Below are 22,868 nucleotides of genomic sequence, written 5' to 3'. Positions count from 1 at the left end.
TTTGTTCACCAGACCTAAATGTCACTGATCTGGCCCGCAGGGGATTGCAGATCTCATGGTTCATCCAGGGCTTCTGCTTTGGAAAGGCTCTGCATGATATTGTGAGGACACACTTGTCTATGACTGTTTTTCTAAAGTTTGTGACAGCCATAGTGTCCTTGAACACGACCCTGTCCACTGACTCAGGCAATCACTTAGCTGCTCCTCAGCCTCCCGCAACCACCTCTTTGTTGTTTTAATCTCTGGCGCCTTGCTCTTTAGCCTCTGCCTGTATGCAGGTAGTAGGATAGTAGGAGGACAACAAAGTGATCAGATTACCGAAATGCCATGTAGACATGGAACAGTAGGTATTCCTAATTGTAGTATAGCAGTGGTTGACTATGTTAGGACCCCTGGTGCTGCAGATGAGGTATTGATGATAATTGGCAGGGATTTCTTCAAATAAGCCTGATTGAAGTCCCCGACAATGATATTAAAGGTGTTGTGGTAGGCTGTTTTTTTATTTTCTAAAGGTGGTGTGTTGTGTGTTCGTCCATCGTCAACATCGATGAGGACCTCGACACCATTTGATGGTGTCGAGACTAGCGCATGATTTGGATTTAAGTGAGGGAGAGTTGCGCAGAGTCAGCCTCACTCTCTCTTCCCAATTCCCATCTGGATCCAGTGGCAAGACAGAGTCGAGGCGGCTAGAGATGGGGCTAGGCATAGTGGATGACCAGGACATCTTCTGTATCTTGTCCTGCTCTACATGTTCCATGACGCTTACAGAGACCATCTTCTTGACCGTTGGACCTTCCATTGGTCTCATCCACTCAATTTGCCGGAGTTGGTCTTCACATGCTGGGATAGACAACTCCCTATCTCACTGAGGGTTTGAGGCCTGAGCGCTACCCTCACCTGGTTTAGCCGGCTTGTCGAAGCTGTTGCCCGGGTGTGGCCGCTGTCTCATGCAAACAGCTATGGGGAGCCACAGGTGAGAGCTGAGTGCCAGGTAGGGACCAAAGGTGGACAAGCCGCCTTGAAAAGGACATGATGTTCCCGCACCAGAGGTGCTACCCCTCCCTGACACTCCATAAACCCCATACAAAGGTGGTAGTCAGTACATCTAGTGCCTGTTTAACAGTAGCATTTGATGGTATATAATCTGAGGTCAGGTTCACGATGGAGAACTCTCTTGGTAATTAGAATGGTCAGCACTTAATCATTAGATGTTCCAGATCGGGGGAACGAGAGTTCAACAAGACTACTGATTCCAAACACCACAAAGATTTTATCATGAAACACACACCCCCACCTATTGCCTTCTCTGAATCAGCAATCCAGTCCATCCCATGTATTGAGAATCCGTTGGGTCTTACTAACGTATCTGTCGTGTTCAAAACGAGCCATATCTTCGTGAAACAGTGCAGCAATTCCTCATCTCCCTCTGGTACAGCAACCTTGCCGTTAGGTCCTCAGTCTTGTTTTCCAGCGACTATACATTTGCTAACAAGATGCTGGGTAGAAAAAGTTTCATGATACTTTGTTTTAGCCTAGCTTGGAGTCCTCCCCTCCTCCCTCTCTCTCAGCCATGGTGATGTACCTTCATCTGCTTAAAGCATGCCTGAGACTTAAGTTTGCTGAGTCCTTCAGAAGATCATGAAGTCGCTAGTTTGTTAAGACGATTTAAAAGTGCATTACTCAAAGGGAAATTACAGGCTGCGGATTGCAGTGAAAGTAGTTCAAAAGAAGTATACTTAGAAGCTGCCCGCAACGTGTCACTGTGGTTCACTAGCGGCATCACACCGCATTATCAAACAGAATGAATTGAGAAGGCGCAAAGAGAAATTCAGTCACCGATGTCACTGTCGAGAGTGTCGTTTTCAGGAAAGACCAAAGAACCTTGTACATTTTTATTCTGAGGGTTTTAAAAAAAAAAAAGTTGAAGGAATTAAGATGCTTTAAAAAGAGATTTAAATGAGTAAACAGAAGATTTGTGGGAACTTAAAACTGCAGGTCAGGATTTCAGGATAATTTAATTCAGAAAATTGTGAGTGCAGAACTTCTACACTTTAGTAGCAGAGGTCAATATCTCAAGTAAATATTTTAAAAGGAAGGCTAAGTGGAGAAAAATAATGTGTATGCTGTTCAGATAACATGACGTAGAGTGCAAAGAGATTGTGTTCAGCATTTTGTGTTATTAGTGGAAGGACATCAGTCAGTTTCTCATTTTCTGCATGTATAGAATGGTGGTAAACCAGAGCCTCACTTACTTCTCAGGATGTATCCATGAACAAGTGGACAAATGGAGTCAGCACTAAAACAAGTCGTCAGAGCATTATGTATTGAAAGATGTGTTAATAACAGTGCTGCTGTGCCAGGAATCTGGCAGGAATTTCTGTCCTCCCTCCTGCATCCTTTATTGGTAGACACCCAGTGCCAAAAACTTGCCTCAAAGCCCTACCCTCCTTGTTGCTGGGTGCTGCTGACCTGAATCTAGCATAAGTTATTCCATGGTTGAGTTTGGCAGCATCTCTTTCCTCAGCTTGGAGATTTCTTTGTAGTAATAAAACCGACTGAGGAGGAGAGGCAGGAGCTCCCATAACATTTAGCGGATGGTAATGATAGAGACTGTAGGATCCACGTGATGTGTCAACACATGGAGCTGGTGCTATCAGTGCCTAACGCTGGCCCACACTCACCACGCCAGCCAGGTTACAGCTCTGGATTCCACATGTCAGTACCGAGCAGTTGCAATAACCTTCTGACCCACTCAACACTGGCCTTGCAAACAGTTTCTCCACGTACAGCTGCTGGAAATCCATTACCGGAAGGAGCGCCAGGGATTCATGCTAGGATCCCGGCATTGTAGTGTGCTGCAGCATTGGAGAGGCCACTGTTGCACAGCACTGCAGTATGTAATCTGAGAGAGTGTCTTTTCTTAATATAAAGAAATTGTCTATGCATTCATGTATATGATTAGACTGGAATACCAAGAGTGCCACAACAAATCAGCACGTTGCAGGGTACTGCCAACTATGCAGTTATATATAAATGGGAAAAGGAAAGCTGGCTATTTGGGGCTGTGTTTGAAACCTTTAATGTTAATATTTAATAGTGGCATTCATTTTGTATTTCATTTCAAAACACTCATTTACTTCCCACCTACTCAATAGAATTTGCTTCTGCTTCCCATTCCCTTTAATAGATCTTACATTTTGGATCCATTCCATATCTCAGTTTGGAAAAGCTTATTGTTTTCTGCGAGAGGAAATACTAAGAACATTCGCGGTTTTGGTATAAATCCATTTAAGACTTCTCTTTCAGCTCCATGTGTAGATTACCACTCTGATCTTTCAGAAGACCAATTTTGTCCCTTGTTATGTTTTTGCTCTTACTATATCTGTAGAAGGGTTCTCTCTCAGCTTGTCTACTAGAGCAACCTTGTGTCTTTTTTTTTAAGCCCTCGTGATTTTCTTCTTGCATTTCTTATGCTCCTCAAGTACCTCATTTGTTCCTGTCTGCCTTTACCTGCTATGTACCTCCTTTTTCTTAACCAGGACCTCATTATTGCGTGAAAACTAAGGTTCCCTAAACTTGTTATCCTATCTTTTTAATCTGACAGGAATATCCAACCTCTGTACACTAAAAATTCCACTTATGAAGGCTTCTCACTTACCTAGTATACTGTGCCAGAAAACAGCCTTTTCCAATCCACACTTGCTAGATCCTTTCTGATACCATCAGAATGGGAGTCCCAGCCAATATGTGCAATTTAAAACCACGTATCACAACCTTATGTTTCTTGCGACAGTCTGTGATCTCTACAAATTTGCTCCTCTAGATCCCTCGCACTGTTGGGTGGTCTTTAATACAGCGTCATTAATGTTGTCATACCTTTCTACTCATAAAGGCTCACTAACCAAGCTCCAGGTATTTTGAGTTAAATTCCAATTATACTAAGTTTTTTTTTTGTCCCAAGATCATTGAATTCATCTTTGGTTAGATCAATATCTTTGACACAGTTTATATCAAAAGTAAAAGGATTGCAGATCTATGGTTCAACTTAAATGCCATTAAGATGAAAGTAACCTTTGAAAGAGTTCTGAAGTGTTCCCAAGTGTTTGCATATATCTCTCTTCAAAGAAATTAGCAAATCTGGATGTATTACCAAATATCACAGGAGCTCCATCTGTATAGAGTATGAATATTTTTTTTTCCAGTCGAAGTTTTGTTTGGCAGAGAAACTTTTTACCATTTCCAAAATACCAACCGCCTTTGTAGTTTCCAAAAGGGATTCACAAAATAAGACCCTAACACTATAAGACATAGGAGCAGAATTAGGCCATTTGGAAAAGAAAACTCACCCTTGGGACAGTTTGTGGCTTACCTGGCAGATATTTTTAACCATATGAATGAAGTAAATCTCTCAATTCAAGGCCCTGAAGTCACTGTTATGGATGCTACTGAAGAATTACAAGCTTTTTTGGCAAAGCTGCCAATGTGGAAGGAGAGAGTAGAAGCCGAAATCTCTGCAAACTCAAATGCTGGAGGAAGTGCTTTACCAAGATGGAGTTGAGAATTCTGGTGTTCTTTGAGAGAAGCCCATCCTCCCCTTGGAAGGCTTGGAAGCTGTAATTCCATTTGCAACAATGTATCTTTGCTAATCAGAATTTTCCACACTTGTAACCATTAAAATAAGGAATTGAAATTGATTGAATGTCTAACATGACGTGTGATGCTTTGTCAAAGACCACCCCACAGTTTAATGTTTTTATTCAAGCTAAGCAACAACAGCCTCCGCCCTGATGTCCGTAAAAAATAACATTTTATTTTAACTTGCCCATATTTTAAATGTATAATGCATTAATAAAGAAGCACATAATAATACTAATCAGATGTTTTAATACATATTTAAATACAATATTCTGGGAAGGTGTCCATAGGCTTCATCAGACTGCCAAATAGCCATTGTCTAGGTGCTGTGCTCAAGCTCTGGAGACAGATTTGAACCTACTGACTGTCAGGGAGGTGGTAGACCAGTGAACTATACCTGCACCTGGTGTAGCCAGGGCAAGGACATCCCTATCAGTAAAGGAGATAGATGTAAATTAATGAATATTATTAGCTAAATATTATTTGGGTGGCTGTGCTGATGGAAAACTGCAGAACCAAATCAGCAAATAACCTTAAGGAATAGTATCAACCTTTTGTTCTCGAATCCTGTTTCAACGGCTTTGACTTTTAGCTTCACATCTTACAGGAGAGTTTATAAGCAAACCAGTCATAGAATTACTAAATGCTATTATGCCATCATTTTCCTTCCTCATCCTCCTCCCCTGCCAAGCAAAGGAGGTTGACGATAACCTGCGGTCTCTATCAGTGATGAAAGTAAAGATTCCATTCCCCATTAGTTTGCATCGTGCACATGGACATGAAATGGCAAAGGATTGTGCAACATGTTGACTGATGTCTCAGGTATGCTGATTTTATAGTTTGATCAGTGAGATTATCTTTTATTCTCATGTTTTTGTCGTATTTTTCACTGCAGCTGCTGGAAGTACAGGATCATAATGCTGAGTGTTTGGGAATGTTACATGAATCTCAGGAAGAACTAAAAGAATTGCGGAACAAGTCAACATCATGCGCACTAAACCGGCCCCAAGCTTACAGCATGTTCTCTATGGTATGGAGTCTTGATATCAAATCCTGTTGTTTTCTGTATGTGTATTAAGTCCTGTTTGTTCACATACCAGTACTGAAGAGCACGGAGCAAAATGATTAGACAAATTGCGATTCACACACTGTTATAGCAATTATTTGTGTGTGAATCTTCTCTCCATTTTCCTCTTCTTCCTTTATTTCATTTTCTTTCTGTATAGAAGAAGGTTATTCAGCTCATTGAACCATGTCAGTTGCAGGTCAATTTCATCAATCTATTGCTCCCACTTTTTTTCCCCATTACTCTACTCTCTATCAACGATCCACAGTTCTACTACTACTTGCTAACACACCATGCCTAATATACAGCAGCCACATAAACTATTGACCAGCAGATTTTGAGATGAGGAAGGAATCGAGAGCATCTGGAGCAAATGCGTGTGTTCACATGGAGAAAATGCAAACCTCGCAGGCAACGCCTGAGATCAAGATTGAACTTGGGTCACTACAGCTGCAAGGCATCAGCTTTACCTGCTGCACCACTGTGCCATACTTCCTTGTAATAAGGGATTTGCCTTGGAGAGCGAACAGCTCAGATGATCAGATTGGGGCCATATTCACATTCATTTAGTGAGAAGTGTAGAGAAACTGGGAAAGAGATCATTGAAATAAGCGAGGTTCTGTTGTAGCTGTTAAATGCAAGTATGTTACTATGGTGGAGTAGATATATTCGTATTTAGTTAAAGAGTGAGTACAATCTAAATTATTATGGTAAGCAGACAATTTCAATCTTGAATTTTCAGGTCAAAAGTTCGAAGTAAATTTATCTACAAGTGGATATGTTACCTTAATTACCTGGAGATAAATTGCCTTTTAGGCATTTACAGAAAAAAGCAATAGAATTTTTTTAAAAAACTATATAAACAGACAAAGACTGATAACCAATGTGCAAAAGAAGATTAAAGATTAACACTGTGAACATGAGTTGTAAAGAGTCCTTGAAAATGAGTTTGTAGGTCATAGTATCAGTTCAGAGTAGTGGCGATTGAAGTTATCCATGACTGTGCAAGAGAATGATGGTTGTAGATAATAGCTGTTCCTGAACCTTGTGGTGTGGTACCCAAGGCATCTGTACCTCCTGCCATATGATAGTAATAATATGCTATCATATTTGTTGTAATTCCCCATCCCGCCGCCCACCCTCCCTCATCCCCCACCATCACTGTGACCACTCGTATCTACCCAAGCATCAGACAGCTTCATTGCAGAATATTGATATTGCATGCACATTTGTAGTTTTTGCACTCAGTAGTTTTTTGGAAACTGACCATAAAATAATTTTCTTGTAGAATTCCTTGGCTGCTGAGATTGAAGGAAGTATGCGCAGGGAGCTTAATCTTGAAGAGTCAACGATGGAAGATCAAAGGTAAATAGAAGTGTTACAGATACAAAGCATATTTTTGTCCCAATATTTCTTTAAAAAAATCTGAACAGATTTGAGAGAATTGATCATTCGTCTTAAAACCAGAGCGCAAGAAATGGGCTTCAACCTTCGAGTCTACTCTGTTTTTCACTTGGATTTTAACTGATTGATTTTACCTCATCCATTTATCTACCTTGGTTCCATTACCTATTGCCAACCTTGCATATGAAATATATTTGGCAATTTTGGTTTTTACAATTGGACCTTAGCTTCAACAAGAACTTACAAATGAGTATTCCAGATTTCTGTTTACTTTTCTGTGAAGAAATGCTTCCTGCTATCACTTGTCTAATTTTAATACTAATTAAATTGATTTGCCTTCCTCTCAATGCATGTTGTGATGTAATCGCTGATCTTCCAATACATTGATGTATTCCTCCCTTTTTTTATTGCCTTAGGAGCCAACACAGACGGGTTTTCTGTACAGTCCGAAGCATAAATGAAACCCTACAAACTCATGTGCCAGCTTCTTCTCTGGGATCTATCCCAGGATCTGGTTGTTCATCTCTTCTTGTAACTATGAAATCCCAGCAACCCAACATGGGATCATCTGATCCAAAGGTGTCAAAAAACTCATCTGGTGAAGCTGGTTCCCACTGGTAGGTAACAAATGTCAATAAATTGCTTTCTCACTGCCTAATGGCCAAGGAGAGATGCACAAGAGGAATTCTCTGTGTATCCTGTTCCAATATCATATTGGAATGCTGATGAATTAGTATCATGGAACTGGAATAATACCATAGATATGTGCTATTATTGGTACAATTATTCATTCCTGTACAATATGTCTCCTTTGTTACTCCACTTGTTAATTTGACATTTTGCAAAGAAAAAAAATCTAATGTTTGTGTTGATAAATTTGAAAGGACAGTGTTCGTGGATATCGCTCCGTTGATTCACAGTGTTGCTTATTCAGTCCATTTTGCTGATTGCAGTTGTTCATCAACCCGCAGTACTCATCAATTCACGGCTGACAGTGTGGGTAATTATGCAAGGCCCTGATAACAGATGAAACCTGCAGGAATTTGGGAACATAGTAAATGGTGTTTCATAGTCATAGTCATACTTTATTGATCCCGGGGGAAATTGGTTTTCGTTACAGTTGCACCATAAATAATAAATAGTAATAGAACCATAAATAGTTAAATAGTAATATGTAAATTATGCCAGTAAATTATGAAGTAAGTCCAGGACCAGCCTATTGGCTCAGGGTGTCTGACCCTCCAAGGGAGGAGTTGTAAAGTTTGATGGCCACAGGCAGGAATGACTTCCTATGACGCTCAGTGCTGCATCTCGGTGGAATGAGTCTCTGACTGAATGTACTCCTGTGCCCACCCAGTACATTATGTAGTGGATGGGAGACATTGACCAAGATGGCATGCAACTTTGACGGCATCCTCTTTTCAGACACCACCGTCAGAGTCCAGTTCCATCCCCACAACATCACTGGCCTTACGAATGAGTTTGTTGATTCTGTTGGTGTCTGCTACCCTCAGCCTGCTGCCCCAGCACACAACAGCAAACATTATAGCACTGGCCACCACAGACTCATAGAACATCCTCAGCATCGTCCGGCAGATGTTAAAGGACCTCAGTCTCCTCAGGAAATAGAGACGGTTGTGACCCTTCCTGTAGATAGCCTCAGTGTTCTTTGACCAGTTCAGTTTATTGTCAATTCGTATCCCCAGGTATTTGTAATCCTCCACCATGTCCACACTGACCCCCTGGATGGAAACGGGGGGTCACCGGTACCTTAGCTCTCCTCAGGTCTACCACCAGCTCCTTAGTCTTTTTCACATTAAGCTGCAGATAATTCTGCTCACACCATGTGTCAAAGTTTCCTACCGTAGCCCTGTACTCAGCCTCATCTCTCTTGCTGATGCATCCAACTATGGCAGAGTCATCAGAAAACTTCTGAAGATGACAAGACTCTGTGCAGTAGTTGAAGTCCGAGGTGTAAGTATGAATTTGAAGTGGAATCATTTATACTGAAGTAATTAATGAGCACTTTATGACAGCAGAATTAAACAGGAAATTTGGTGTAGAGCATGCTTTGTAAATATTTATCTTTGTAGAGCTTTTGACCTTATTATACTATAATAAGCATGAGATTTTGCAGATGCCCTTGTAACTACTTATGGCTGTTAATGTATAATGGATGTTATGAACAGTAGTATACCAACAAACTAAATGATAAACCTCTTAAGGATTCCAGTCTGTTTCACCATTGAAAAATCCCTAACCATGGCATGCTATATTGGCATTGACAGGGTAGAAAGTGTTGTGGGAAGCAAATGGTTGAAATACAAAACAAACATTTGTATTTCTGTGAAAATGCAATTGTATGTGGCAGAACTGGAGGTAAGCCAGAAGTCTAATGACTTTGAATAAAGGGGAAAATGAAGGAGCTAAAACGAAGGCAATCTCCTTGACCTGAATACCTATCTCATAGGTCCAAGTAGTGTGCTGCAGAGATATCAGATGCATGAGTGACAATCTTTCAAAGTTAACCAGATTCTACAGTAGTCTTCAGAAACTGGAAGTTAATAAATGTAATACTTCTAACTCTTTAAAAAAAAGATGTATGGGGGAAAGATGGGAACTACAGACCAGTCGGCCTTGGAATTTGTTGTCAGTGAAATGTCGGAATCGGTCATTTAGGGATTGCTGATGAAGTTCTTAAAAGGTTATAATATGATTACCCAGCAGAGCCAACTTGACTTTATTAACAGAAAGTCAGTTTGCGAAACTATTTGAGTATTTCTAGTTGAGTAGATTAAAGGAAACAAGTAGATGTAACTCTATTTTTATTTTTGCAAGGACATTCAGAAGTTACCACAAGCTTGTTAAATATGACAAAAGCTGGGGTTGGGACTAATATCCGTGCGTGAAAATACAGTAACCAAGATTTAGAATTAATGCAGCATTTTCAAGTTGGTCAAATATTATTTGTGTGAATTACATGCATCAGTCCTTTGCCTTCAGCATTTTACAATTTATATTAATGGCCAGGATGATAAAACTAAACCATATCCAAGTTTGCTGAACTTGCATAGCTAGGGCATGTGAGATATTGTAAAGGACATAAAGTCTTTGAGGACACATAGATGGTTAACCGGGTGGGCAAGAAAATGACAGGTATACCACATTGAGAAGTGTAAGATTATGCATTTTGCAAGGGGAATTAATGCAATATATTTCAAGCAGTAAGGAATTAGAAAATGTTCTGTTGATAGATGCAGAAATTATATATCTATGTACAACAGGGAGCTGGGAAGGCAAATGAGGTGGCATTTATTGCAGGAAGGATTTGAGTGCACAGATAAAGTAGTCTTGTTGAGAGTATATAGAGCTTTAACAGGTCTTCACTTGGAAATGTGTGCACATGAAGAACGAAGTGTCTGCCTTGCAAATCAACTCTCTGGATTGATAATTGGAAATAAGGGAGATGGACGGTGCTGAATGTGTTCGACAAAGCTGAGTAAATGGGTTTTCACGCGGTTTTGGATTGGCAAGTTTGTTTTCTTATTTATTGATTGATAGAGTGCGAAATAAGCTCTTCTGGCTCCTGATTTAACCCTAGCCTAATCACAGAACAATTTACAATGACCAATTAACTTACTAACCTGTATGTTTTTGGACTGTGGGAGGAATCTGAAGCACCCGGAGAAAACCTACGCATTTCATGGGAAGGATGTACAGATTCCTTACAGATGATGTTGAAATTGAACTCTGAACTTAAAAGGAAGGAGGAGAAGATGGCGGCGCGACGCAGCACGTGCGGCTGTTCCAAATTGATATCGATATGTGTTAACTAGGGGGCCGTGCACAATCCAGATTTGATGGAGACAGCCGTGTGAAGCGCAGAGGAACATCTGGAGTAACTTCTGAAATGCCTGCTCCACTGCCGCTGCTACTGTGTGATCGTGAATCTCCGGAGATGAAGGCCCCAGATCCTCGGCTTTGCGTATTGCCTGTTGCCGGGGCCAGGGTCGAAGCGCTTGGCGGAGATGGTACTCGGTGCTCGGTGTCAAAGAGGTGGGTCGGAGGCTCGGAGTTTTTCAGATGGACTCGGAGTCGGACTGTGGTCAGATGCTTCCAGTATGCTGCACCGGCAAGTTGGCGGCGCTGGAGGTTTACCGTCTGCGTGAGATGATGGGACTTTCAAGGGACTTTGAGACTTTTACTGTGCCATGGTCTGTTCTTATCAAATTACGGTATTGCTTTGCAGTGTTGTAACTGTATGTTATAATTATGTGGGTTTTGTTAGTTGTTAAGTCGGTTTGTCTTGTGTTTTCGTGATATCATTCTGGAAAATCATTTTATCATTTCTTAATGCATGCATTACTAAATGACAATAAAAGGGGACTGCGTGTCATAAAGCCCCAAGCTGTAATAGCATCGCACTAACCGCTACGCTACCACGGTGCCCAGCAGTAGCAGTGAGTCATATACAAGTTTCTGAGCAAGTTGGCTGGGAGATCTCCAGAGACTATTTCCTCAGTAAAATGTCATAACTATGGGCAAAATCTCAGGATAATGGATCAGTCATTTATTGCGGTTGATAACTTTTTTTAATCCAAATGGTTTTAAAACTTTGGAATTGTGTATTTTAGTGAGTGATGAGTATTTACTCATATGAGAATTTTTCGATACTAGAGGAGTTGGAGGATGTGGGGATCAGGTGACAAGATAAACTTGGCACTTTATCAGCCATGATCAAGCTGCATGGCAGAGCATTTTCTGGGCTAAGTGCATTACCCCTTCTATGTATGTTGCTATGCACCACTTTAATAGAAAAAAATAAAGCACCAAGCTGCATTATACTATGTTTCGTGGTTCACTCAAGCCTCATTAGCAACTCCTATTTCTTTCTCCTTCGTGTACTTGCCCATCCAGTACACGTGTACATGCTGCCATCTTCTCGTAGCTACCTTCGAGCTTGAGGCCCCATCCCACCAGCAACTTCCCTTCAACTTCATTTCTTGAACTAATCTGCACAACCCTAATCACTACCTCACTATAGTAACCCTGTGACCACCTTGCACTACAATGGATTTCTAGTTGTGTCCTTCATTGTATACAGGTTTCCCCCGTCATCCGAAGGTAGAGCGTGCCTATGAAACGGTTCGTAAGCCGAAATGTCGTAAAGTGAAGAAGCAATTACCATTTATTTATATGGGAAAATTTTGTGAGCATTCGCAGATCCAAAAATAACCTACCAAATCATGCCAAATAACACATAAAACCTAAAATAACAGTAACATATAGTAAAAGCAGGAATGATGTGATAAATACACAGTCTATATAAAGTAGAAATACTTATCCACAATCATTGCCGGCACAGATCTCCGTAGTGAAAATCTCACGCAAGCGCCATCGGCAAAAAATCTCACACAAGCACTGTTGGCAAAAACACGGAGCAAGCGCTGTCCAGTAATCTTTAAACTATGAAGATGCCAAATCATACCAAATAACACGTAAAAATACACAGCCGATACAAAGTAGAAATAATGTACATACAGTGTAGTATCACTTACCGGAATCGAGACAGCGCTGAGCACACTGATGGTGGTGTGTTAGGTTGAGTCGGAGTTTGGGTGGTGCAGTGGCCCCGACCCTCCAGGCCGCTGACCGATACATTGCCGCGAAGCACGCAGGGGTCCAGCAGTAGCCGGGACGCACCCAGCACATCTTTAAGAAAAAAGCCGAAATAAACATGCTAATTAATTACATGTCGGGCGGCACCTAATTAATTAGCATGTTTATTTCGGCTTTTTTCTTAAAGATGTGCTCTGTGCCTCCCGGCTACTGCTGCATTCTCTGCGAATCGGTACTGTATCTGTCCGCGGCCTGGGTGGTGGGACACTGGGGTGTCATCTCATCGTCTATTTCCATTAGAGCAGGCAACTCATCTTCTCCTATGACTGCCCGCCTCAATGTCGAAGGTCGAGGTTCGTCGTCTGCTGTGACTGATGTGGAAGGCTTGCTTGACTGCCGAGCCTCGCGCATTTTTCTATCATACAGTTCTTTGTAAGGACTCAATTAATCTTGTAAATATCCCCTAAACCTACGTACCTTTTCAAAATTAAAGTCGTACTTTATCATTACTCATTCGGTTTCGATTGTTATCCTTTCCTCTTCCAATTGCATCAGCTCTTCATCTATCAGTTCTTGGTCATTGCCAAAACCTCTTCAACATTATCATCATCAGCTTCCACAAACCAAACTCACTTTGTCCTTGCTTTGTTCACCACGATCGAAACGCTTAATTATGTCTAGTTTTACGCTAAGTGTAACACCCTTACGAGCTCTTTCAGGCTTTTCCGATACCTTAGAACTCATTTTGCAAACGACTGCTCACAGGCTCATGTTAAAGCAATGCTGGCGAGAATGCAATTCCGAATCCAGGGAGAGCGGCTGCTCGGGGCGCGCGCGGAATTTTTTTCGTAACAGTGAAAACACCTTCTGAAAGCGAAAACAGGGTACTAATGTAGGTCTTCCGTAACAGTGAGGTTTCGTAAAGCGAACGTTCGAAAAGCGGGGGACACCTGTAATTTGCTTTTCATGTGAATGTTGCACATCTGACACCATGTCCAGGTGATGCTCCGTCAAGTAAGATTTTCATTCTACTTGTGCATATGACAATTAACTCAGCTTTAAGCTTCTGCCACAACTTTTCCACTTTAGCAAGCCCCTATTCTAGCACATTTTTAAGTAGAATAACTCACTTAAATTTACAGACTTTAATTTTGGGTATCACCACCATGATGAACTGAATCTAGCCCATAATAACTGATCTTTTGAAAGCAAATATGAATGATCTCTTCAGTTAATTCTTACATTACAGTTTTTTAAACAATATTTTTATTGAATTTTACATATTTCACATATACAAATAAACAGTAATAATAATTAAACTAAATAGTGAAACGTCCTCCTGCTTTTCACAATCATCAAAGGAAAAAATATATAACATTTCACATACTTAACATATTTAACAAAGAAATAAAATAAAAACACATCAGAAATAAAAACCGTAGAAGCACTCAACAACACAGTTATTTCAAAATGACTGTGCACCTTGACGTCCAAGAAACTCCAGTAAGGGTTTCCACACATTTTCAAATTCTCCTGCCCTTCCTCTGGTTATGTAAATCAGTCTCTCCAATACAATACAAGATGCCATCTCTTTCACCCATACATGTATCGAAGGTATATCCATTTTTCTCCAAGATAAAGCTATCATCCTCCTGGCCTGCAGGAGTTCAAAGTCAATTAAAATTGACTGTTTTGAACTAACAGTAAAGTTCTTGACAACTGTTTTTCCAGTATTTTTTTTTTTAATTTTGGACAGTCCCATACACAGTGAAACAGAGTACCCTTTTCTTCTAAGCATTTAACACAAGTGTCCGGGATGTCGGGGACCAACGGTTCAGTTTGACCGGGGTAGTATAAGTTCTCATTAACCATTTGTATTGTAATAGCTTCATTCTCGTGTTAATTGATTGCTTTGGGGCTTTTAAGCATGCCATTTCCCACTCAGTTTCTTGTATGTCCTCTTGAACATCCAGTCTCCATGCCTCTAGCCTGTCAATGATGGACACCTTATCATATGACGTCAAAGCTGTATAGAATAAAGAAATCTGACTCCTCCCCTTTAGGTTTAGAAGTGTGAGGTTCTTACATTACAGTTAAAAGTATGACACTGTGGTGTTATCTATATGTGGTCAGTAGTAATTTGACAACATGGGATTCCATACTGGATGGGAAGGCCCAGCTGGTCTAGCATGTTTGTTTTTATTATGTTTCTTTCGCTTAGAATCTGAAGACAATTTCATAACGTACATTCAAGTTTGGCAAGTGAGGCTTCTGATTCTCAGCAGACAATACATTTAGAAAGCCAGCAAGCACTTCAAAGAATATGATGCCTTTGATTGTCTGCTAATAGTCAAATTGATTTAATGTGCACAAGTACAGCGAGGTAGAGTACAAAGGAAAAACTTGCAGCAGCATCACAGATGCAGGTACAAATGGCACACAGTATATACTGCAGATTATAGCCAAATTATACAAGACAGTGAGGGGAGTGAGACAAGACTGTGTGCAAAGACCTCAGTGTAAGAGGTGGTCTAGGTAGATTTAGCATTGTGTAGGTCGGATCAAAAATCTGAGGGTTGTAGAAAAATTGCTGTTCAAGGTGTAGTACTTCAGTTTTCTGTAGCTCCTGTCCAATAGTGGCAGTGAGAAGAGGACATGGCTCACTTAGTGAGGTTCCTTGATGATAGGTGCCACTTTCTTAAGGAATTGCCTCCTATAGATAACTCTTTGCAGCCTATTATTTTCCTGTGCATTGGAATAGCCATACCAGTCAGGATACTTTCAACAGTAATAACTTGGCCTAAAGTTCACTGTGAGTAGAGTTGGCATCAGTTAGTAATTGGTTGATAATCTGACATTTAGTTGCTGTAATCTGCTTAATTCTAGTTTGACCACCCTAACCTGGAAAAGCCATGTAAACATTGTTCATTCTCGTTTTTGTTCCCAGTAAATGGTCCAGTGTTGGACAGCCGGGAGCACCTGGTGGCAAAGACCTGTCCACTGCTTTGCGCCGCCTTTCTCTGCGGCAGGAGAATTACTTGAGTGAGAAGAGGTTCTTTGAAAGTGAACGGGACCGGAAGCTGATGGCCATGGCAACAAAAGAGGAGTCTGGCTGCAGTACGCCAGCAGAGAGTGTGATGTCCACTGGGACCAACCTCAGGGACCTAACAGAGATGTCTTGCTTTTCCAGTGTGTCGAGCTCTTACCGCACATTCCTACCTGAGAAGCTACAGATTGTCAAACCACTTGAAGGTGCGAATAGAGACGTAGAGTTCCTTAATGATTTCAATGGCCACTGATGTATTGCAATACAGAGTATTTAACAGCAACAGTGATAGAATGAGGAGAAGGCAATAGAGTAGTTCACCAAGCACTCTGCCATGCCCTCACTCCACCACTGCTAGCTCTTCAGCACACTTTGTCATCGGGATTTAGATGTCAGAATCTGATCATTGAAGGCTTTTGTTTCTGTTCAGGATCTATGCAAAGCAGGAACACTTTGATCTGTAGTCCTGTGATCAATGATGCAAACTGCTAATACATTTATTATTGTCACATGTACAGTAAAAAAAAACTTACCTTACATTCCAGATCAATTAGTTACAACAGTGCATGGTGGTAGTATCAGGGAAAAGCAGTAACAAAATGTAGAATAAAGTGTTGCTGTTACAGAGAAAGTGTGATACAGACAGGCACGATGATGTATAGCCATAACGAGGTAGATTCTGAGATCGAAAGTCTGCCTTATCATACTAATGAGCCATTCAGTAGTTTTATAGTGAAATGTAAGCTATCCTTGGTACTTGCGTCCCGACTTTTATATCTTCTGCCCAGTGGGAGTGGGGAGAAGAGAGAATGCTGGGAGTGAGTGGGGTCTTTGATAATGTTGGCTGCTTTATCAAGGCAATAAGAAGTGTAGGCAGAGTTCATGGAGGGGAGGCTGGTTTCTGTGACGTGCTGAGCTGTGTCCATACTCTACAATTTTGCACAGTTGTATGTAGAGCAATTGCCATACCAGGTCATGATGCAGTCAGATAGGATGCCTCAATGTTGCATTGATAAAAATTGGTGACAGTCAAAGGGGAATGCAGATTTCTTCAGCCTCCTGAGAAAGAAGAGCTGTGGAATCTGCATGGTTGAATCCAGTCAAGCTATTGGTGATGAGAGCCAGTTCATGGCTGTTTATCCAGGTCTCTCAATACTTCCCCAAAAGTAAGAGTGGATGGAGTGGTTAACAGTGAGAACAACGGACTTTGGCCACAGAATGATATTAATGAATTGGTAAGATAGAGCATTAATAGATTGAGTTGAATCCTGGTAAATATGAGGACTGATAAAATTAAGACACTGATACATAATGAATGGTATGGTTCTAGAGAGTTCTGAGCAACAGCAGGACATTGGTGTACAAGTCCAGGGATCCCTGGAGGTGGCAGCACAGGTAAATGAGGTAGTGAAGACACTATTCTCGTTAGCCAGGTCATAGAATGTAAAAGTGTGGAGGCTATGGTATAACTTAGAAAACATTGGTTAGACCACAGCTGGATAATATGTGCAGTTCTGATCACCACACTATAGGAAGAAAGTAATCGGACTATGGAGAGACTGCAGAGGAGATTAACCAGGGTGATTTCTGGGAAGGATCATTATAAGAAGAGACTGGATGAGAAGAGAAGCTGGGTTTCACCCCTCAGAATAGAGGAGGCCAAGGAGGGACCTGATTAAGATACATATAAGGGGCATAAATAGTACAGGTAATTAGAATTTAAAGACCTAGTTTGTGGCACATTACTCTATAAGTTTTCTCCCCTATAGCAGAGGTATCAGAAACCAGAGGACATTGTTTAAGATAAAGGCCAGTAAATTTAGAAGGATTTTCTGAGAAAGATTTTTTTCCCTCTTCCAAAGAATCAGATTCAGAATCGGGTTTAATAACTCTGGCAGCGTCATGAAATTTGTTGTTTGCAGCTGTAGTACAGTGTAATATATAATAAAAATACTAAATCACAATAAAAACATATTAAAAAATAAATTAGTCCAAAAAGAGAGTGGAAAAAATAGTGAGGTAGTTTGCATGGATTCATTGTCTATTCAGATATCTGATGGCAGAGGGGAGGGAGTTGTTCTTAAAAAGTTGAGTGTGTGTCTTCACCATCCTGTACCATCTCCTTGATGGTAGCAATGAGTAACGAACATGAGTGGTGGGGGTCCTTAATGATAGATGCTGCCTTTTTGAGGTGTCACCTTTTGAAGGTATCGTCGATGCTGGGGAGTCGGATGAGTTTGCAATCTTCTGCAGCTTTTTCCAATGTTGTACAGTGGTCCTTCTATACCAGATGATAATGCAACTAGATAAAATGCTCTCCATGGCACATCTGTAAAAAATTTGCACCTGTCTTTGGTGACATACCAATTCTCCTCAAACTCCTAATGAAATATAGCCACTGTCTTGCCTTCTTCCTAATTGCGGCAATATGTTGGGCCCTCCCAAGATAGATCTTCAGAGATGTTGACAGCCAGGATCTTGAAACTGCAATCCCTTTCCACTGCTGAATCCTCAATGAGGGCTAGTGTGTGCCCCTCGACTTCCCTTTCCTGAAATTCAGTCAATTCCTTGGTCTTACTGACAGTGAATATAAGGTCGTTGTGCAACATCACTCAACCAGGTAATCTGTTTCACTCCTCTAGGCCTCCTGGTCACTATCTGAAACTCTGCCAACAATAGTGTCACTGGCAAATTTATAAATGGCTTTTGAGCTGTGCTAGCCACACAGTCGTAGGTATAGAGAGAGTAGAGTATGGCTCGAATCTGGAACGCACCACCCTAGTAGGTAGTGGAGACACAAACTCTCAACATGTGAAGGTGTTTGAAAGAAAGAAAGCCTTTGATAAGGTCCCACATAGGAGGTTAGTGTGCAAAATTAGAGCAAATGGTGTTGGGGCTAGGGTACTGACATGGATAGAAAATTGGTTGGCGGACAGGAAACAAAGAGTAGGGATTAATGGGTCCTTTTCAGAATGGCAGGCAGTGACTAGTGGGTTACCGCAAGTCTCGGTGCTGGGACCGCAGCTATTTACAGTATACATTAATGATTTAGATGAAGTGATTAAAAGTAACATTAGCAAATTTGCAGATGACACAAAGCTGGGTGGCAGTGTGAAATGTGAGGAGGATGTTATGAGAATGCAGGGTGACTTGGACAGGTTGGGTGAGTGGGCAGGTGCATGGCAGATGCAGTTTAATGTGGATAAATGTGAGGTTATCCACCTTGGTGGCAAGAACAGGAAAGCTGATTACTATCTGAATGGTGTCAATTTAGGAAAAGGGGAAGTACAATGAGATCTAGGTGTCCTTGTTCATCAGTCACTGAAAGTAAGCATGCAGGTACAGCAGGCAGTTAAGAAAGCTAATGGCATGTTGGCCTTCATAACAAGGGGAGTTGAGTATAGGAGCAAAGAGGTCCTTCTGCAGTTGTACAAGGCCCTGGTGAGACCACACCTGGAGTATTCTGTACAGTTTTGGTCTCCAAATTTGAGGAAGGACGTCCTTGCTATTGAGGGAGTGCAGCGGAGGTTCACGAGGTTAATTCCCGGGATGGCGGGACTGTCATATGTTGAAAGATTGGAGCGATTGGGCTTGTATACACTGGAATTTAAAAGGATGGGAGGGGATCTGATTGAAACATATAAGATTATTAAGGGATTGGACACGCTAGAGGCAGGAAACATGTTTCCGATGTTGGGGGAGTCCAGAACCAGAGGCCACAGTTTACGAATAAGGGGTAGACAATTTAGAACGGAGTTGAGGAAAAACTTTTACACACAGAGGGTTGTGGTTCTGTGGAATGCTCTGCATCAGAAGGCAGTGGAGGCCAATTCTCTGGATTCTTTCAAGGAAGATTTAGATAGAGCTCTTAAAGATAGCGGAGTGAAGGGATATGGGGAGAAGGCAGGAAAAGGGTACTGATTGTGGATGATCAGCCATGATCACAGTGAATGGTGGTGCTGGCTTGAAGGGCTGAATGGCCTACTCCTGCACCTATTGTCTATTGTGTCATGCTGAGCTCTGGAATCTCCAAGGCACAGGAGGCTACGGAGCAAGTGCTAGGAAATGAGATTGGTTATAGAAGGGGCACCATTTAGAGATAGCAAGGAACAGGGCCTTCCGGCCCTTCAAGATGCAGTACCCTGCAACCCCTGATTTCACGTTGGCCTAATAATGGTACAATTTACAATAACCAATTAACCTCCTAACCACTACATCCTTGGACTGTGGAGCACCCAGAGAAAATCCACGCATTCCATGGAGAGGACGTACAAATTCCATACAAAGGACACTGAAATTGAATTCTTAACTCCGAGGCCCCGAGCTGTAATAGCATCGCACGAACGAATGTGCTACCATGGTGCCCCACACAAAAGTAGTTGGACTAGAGTTAGCTGGAGGAACAGATTTAAAGTTTCAGTTCAAGCCTGTAGTAAAGATTAGAGTTCATAAATCAGTTTGTGATGCTGGAAAAATATGGATTGGGGAGTGGAGAGGAAAGAAAAGGACAGGTCATTATTGGCATAAGAGATTGAATAACAAAATACATAATGGCGGAAGACCTGTGTGCGTGCACGCACGTGGTAACAATACAAGAAACAAATGATGGGCATCAATGGATGTCTTAAGTGCTGTTTCTCTGAAATTGTTGAACACTCTGCATTCCAGAAACACTAATATTTTTCAAAGGTATAAAATAATTATAAATTATATGGATATATTCAAGTGCCACCTTTCTCAGTAGAAGCTGCACCATTCCATGTATGTTATAGGACCTAATTGGTGAAGTGCTATTCCTGGTGTCTGATGCATTTCATGTTAAATGCAGTGACCGTCAAGATTATCACTGTGCAGCATTTTGTATCATAATGCCCCATTAAAAGTAAGCAATGTACAAAATGGAATTTTCTTAATTACTGTAGAAAAAGAATCATCTCAACATTCAATCAATTATAAATGAAAGTGATGCAATTTGTGAAATGTACCCAATATAAAAATACTTAAAAATACTTGTTTGGTTGGATCCATCTGATTTAAATAACGTCAATGGTTCAAAATTATTTCTTTCATCAAACACAATATTTAATCTAATTCTGGCAATTAATGAATGCATTTTTGCTACATTTACTCTGTTAACATCAGAAGTTATTACAAACAATGTAAAATCATATCTATAGAACCAAATGGAAGTGGTCATCTTAGTTGTTGTCTTTATTTCATCATTGAATCTAGTTACAGGTTCTTAATTTTTTTGTCACCTTGCACTTGGTAGGTTCAATGACTCTACATCAGTGGCAACAGTTAGCACAGCCTAACCTGGGCACAATTTTAGACCCACGGCCCGGTGTCCTCACTAAGGGCTTTGAGCTACTTCAGGAAGATGATAGTTACCATCTCTCTGATCTGGAAGAGGACAGTGAGGAAGGAATCTTATTCAACGCTCAGCACACTTCCACCCCCGAGGATAAAAAGGAGAAGAAGCAGGACAAAGAGAAACAGTCTTCTGAAGGGAAGGGGCTACCACCAGATATTTTTCTGCCAATAAATGGCCACTCGACTCATGAGTCAGCAGCTGGTGAGTTCTTTTCTGTAGAACGTTTGGTGGATTAATGATCAAGCACAATGAGAGGCCCTGAGCAAATTACCCTTGTAATTTGCATGGGGCAGTAACAGTCACAATTGGTTTAAGGAGATTGTATTCCCTTTCCAACCAAAAAATTATCTTAAATGCCTCTGTCATATCATATAGACTCATCAAACATTTATCCCACAGCCACCCTGGGCTCACCTTATTGGTGATATTCCTTTATTCCATCCACCCCACCCACTCTGCAGTATAAAGCTAAAACGTTCTCTCTCTTTCCATAGATGATATCTGAACTGAGTGTTTATGGCATTTTCTGTTCCAGTTTCTGATCTGTCTTTAGGGAGCTTGGACAAGATGGGAGAATGCAGTTGAGTGGAAAGTGACCTGGGCTGATCTTTGGAAAGCCGAACCACACCGCATCCAATTTCTCATCCAGGCAGTGTACGATGTGCTTCCAAGCCCATCAAACCTGCACACATGGGGCAAGGCAGAGTCATCTGCGTGCCCACTGTGCTCCAAGCGAGGAACCCTGGAGCACATCCTCAGCGGCTGTGCAAGGGCACTTGGTGAGGGACGGTACAGGTGGAGGCATGATCAGGTCCTGAAGACCATCGCTGAAGCCGTCAGCGCAGGAATTGAGTGGGCGAAGCAGTCTCGACCCTCCAAGCAGACCATTGCCTTTGTCAGAGCTGGGGAGCAGCCAAAACCTGCCAAAAGAACATTTGCAGGCATTCTGACCTCTGCAAGGGACTGGCAGCTGTTGGTGGACCTCAAAGGGCAGCTGAAGTTCCCCAACCATATTGCAGCCACCACCCTGTGACCAGACATTGTCCTAGTGTCTGAGTCTACTAAGCAAGTGGTGCTGCTGGAGCTGACAGTCCCATGGGAAGATAGCTTGGAGGAGGCCTTTGACAGGAAGCTCTCCAAGTACGCAGGACTGGTCAGCAACTGTCAGCAGGCTGGATGGAGAGTGAGATGTCTCCCAGTGGAGGTTGGTTGTAGGGGATTCATAGCCCGTCCTTTAGTTAGAGCCTTCAGCATTTTGGGCATCGAGGAAGAGGAGAGCCATCCGCAGTACCACCGATGCGGCAGAGAGGGCCTCAAGATGGCTGTGGCTCAAAAGAGGGGAGCCATGGAGTCATAAGTAGCTAGCCATCTGAACACAAGCTGGGGTCTGATCAGCCCCGGCTGGGTCACCTGGAGGAGGTTGTACGATGTTGAAAGACCCGAAACACCCGATGATTCCAGGAACATCACTGAAGATGTGTCCAGAAGCATCGATAGATGTATGTACACAGTTAGCCTCGTCAGCTGTTCCGAAGAAGTCCAGCCCTGTCCGTTGAGTTTCATCTTCTGCGTAGGCACACTCTAGCACTCAGCTCAACATTGGATTCAACAGTTTTGCATAACTGGCCTTTTTGTTTTGCCAGAACTGAGCAAGTGTAGGGGATGTATGGGTTGCTCAGTAGATCAGGTATCTGGTGAGGAGAGCTTGGCTGCTCTTATTAATC

The 22,868-nt window shown here is 41.7% G+C and overlaps 1 protein-coding gene across 6 annotated transcripts in view; it reads left to right on the top strand.

Annotated features, from left to right (window-relative positions):
• LOC134348378 (trafficking kinesin-binding protein 2-like) overlaps positions 1-22,868 on the top strand; it is a 106,933-nt gene that overhangs the window by 77,598 nt on the left and 6,467 nt on the right. For all 6 annotated transcript variants that reach the window (XM_063051647.1, XM_063051651.1, XM_063051648.1 and 3 more), the window contains 5 exons: positions 5,531-5,665; positions 6,990-7,066; positions 7,522-7,722; positions 15,672-15,976; positions 21,043-21,345. In XM_063051647.1, the coding sequence (XP_062907717.1) occupies positions 5,531-5,665; positions 6,990-7,066; positions 7,522-7,722; positions 15,672-15,976; positions 21,043-21,345 (1,021 nt within the window). The remainder of the gene's footprint in view (positions 1-5,530; positions 5,666-6,989; positions 7,067-7,521; positions 7,723-15,671; positions 15,977-21,042; positions 21,346-22,868) is intronic.

Source organism: Mobula hypostoma, chromosome 6 (genome assembly GCF_963921235.1).
Source record: "Mobula hypostoma chromosome 6, sMobHyp1.1, whole genome shotgun sequence".
In the NCBI taxonomy this organism is placed as follows: domain Eukaryota; kingdom Metazoa; phylum Chordata; class Chondrichthyes; order Myliobatiformes; family Myliobatidae; genus Mobula; species Mobula hypostoma.
Note: the sequence above shows the minus strand (reverse complement) of the source record. Positions and strands in the feature narration are given on the sequence as shown.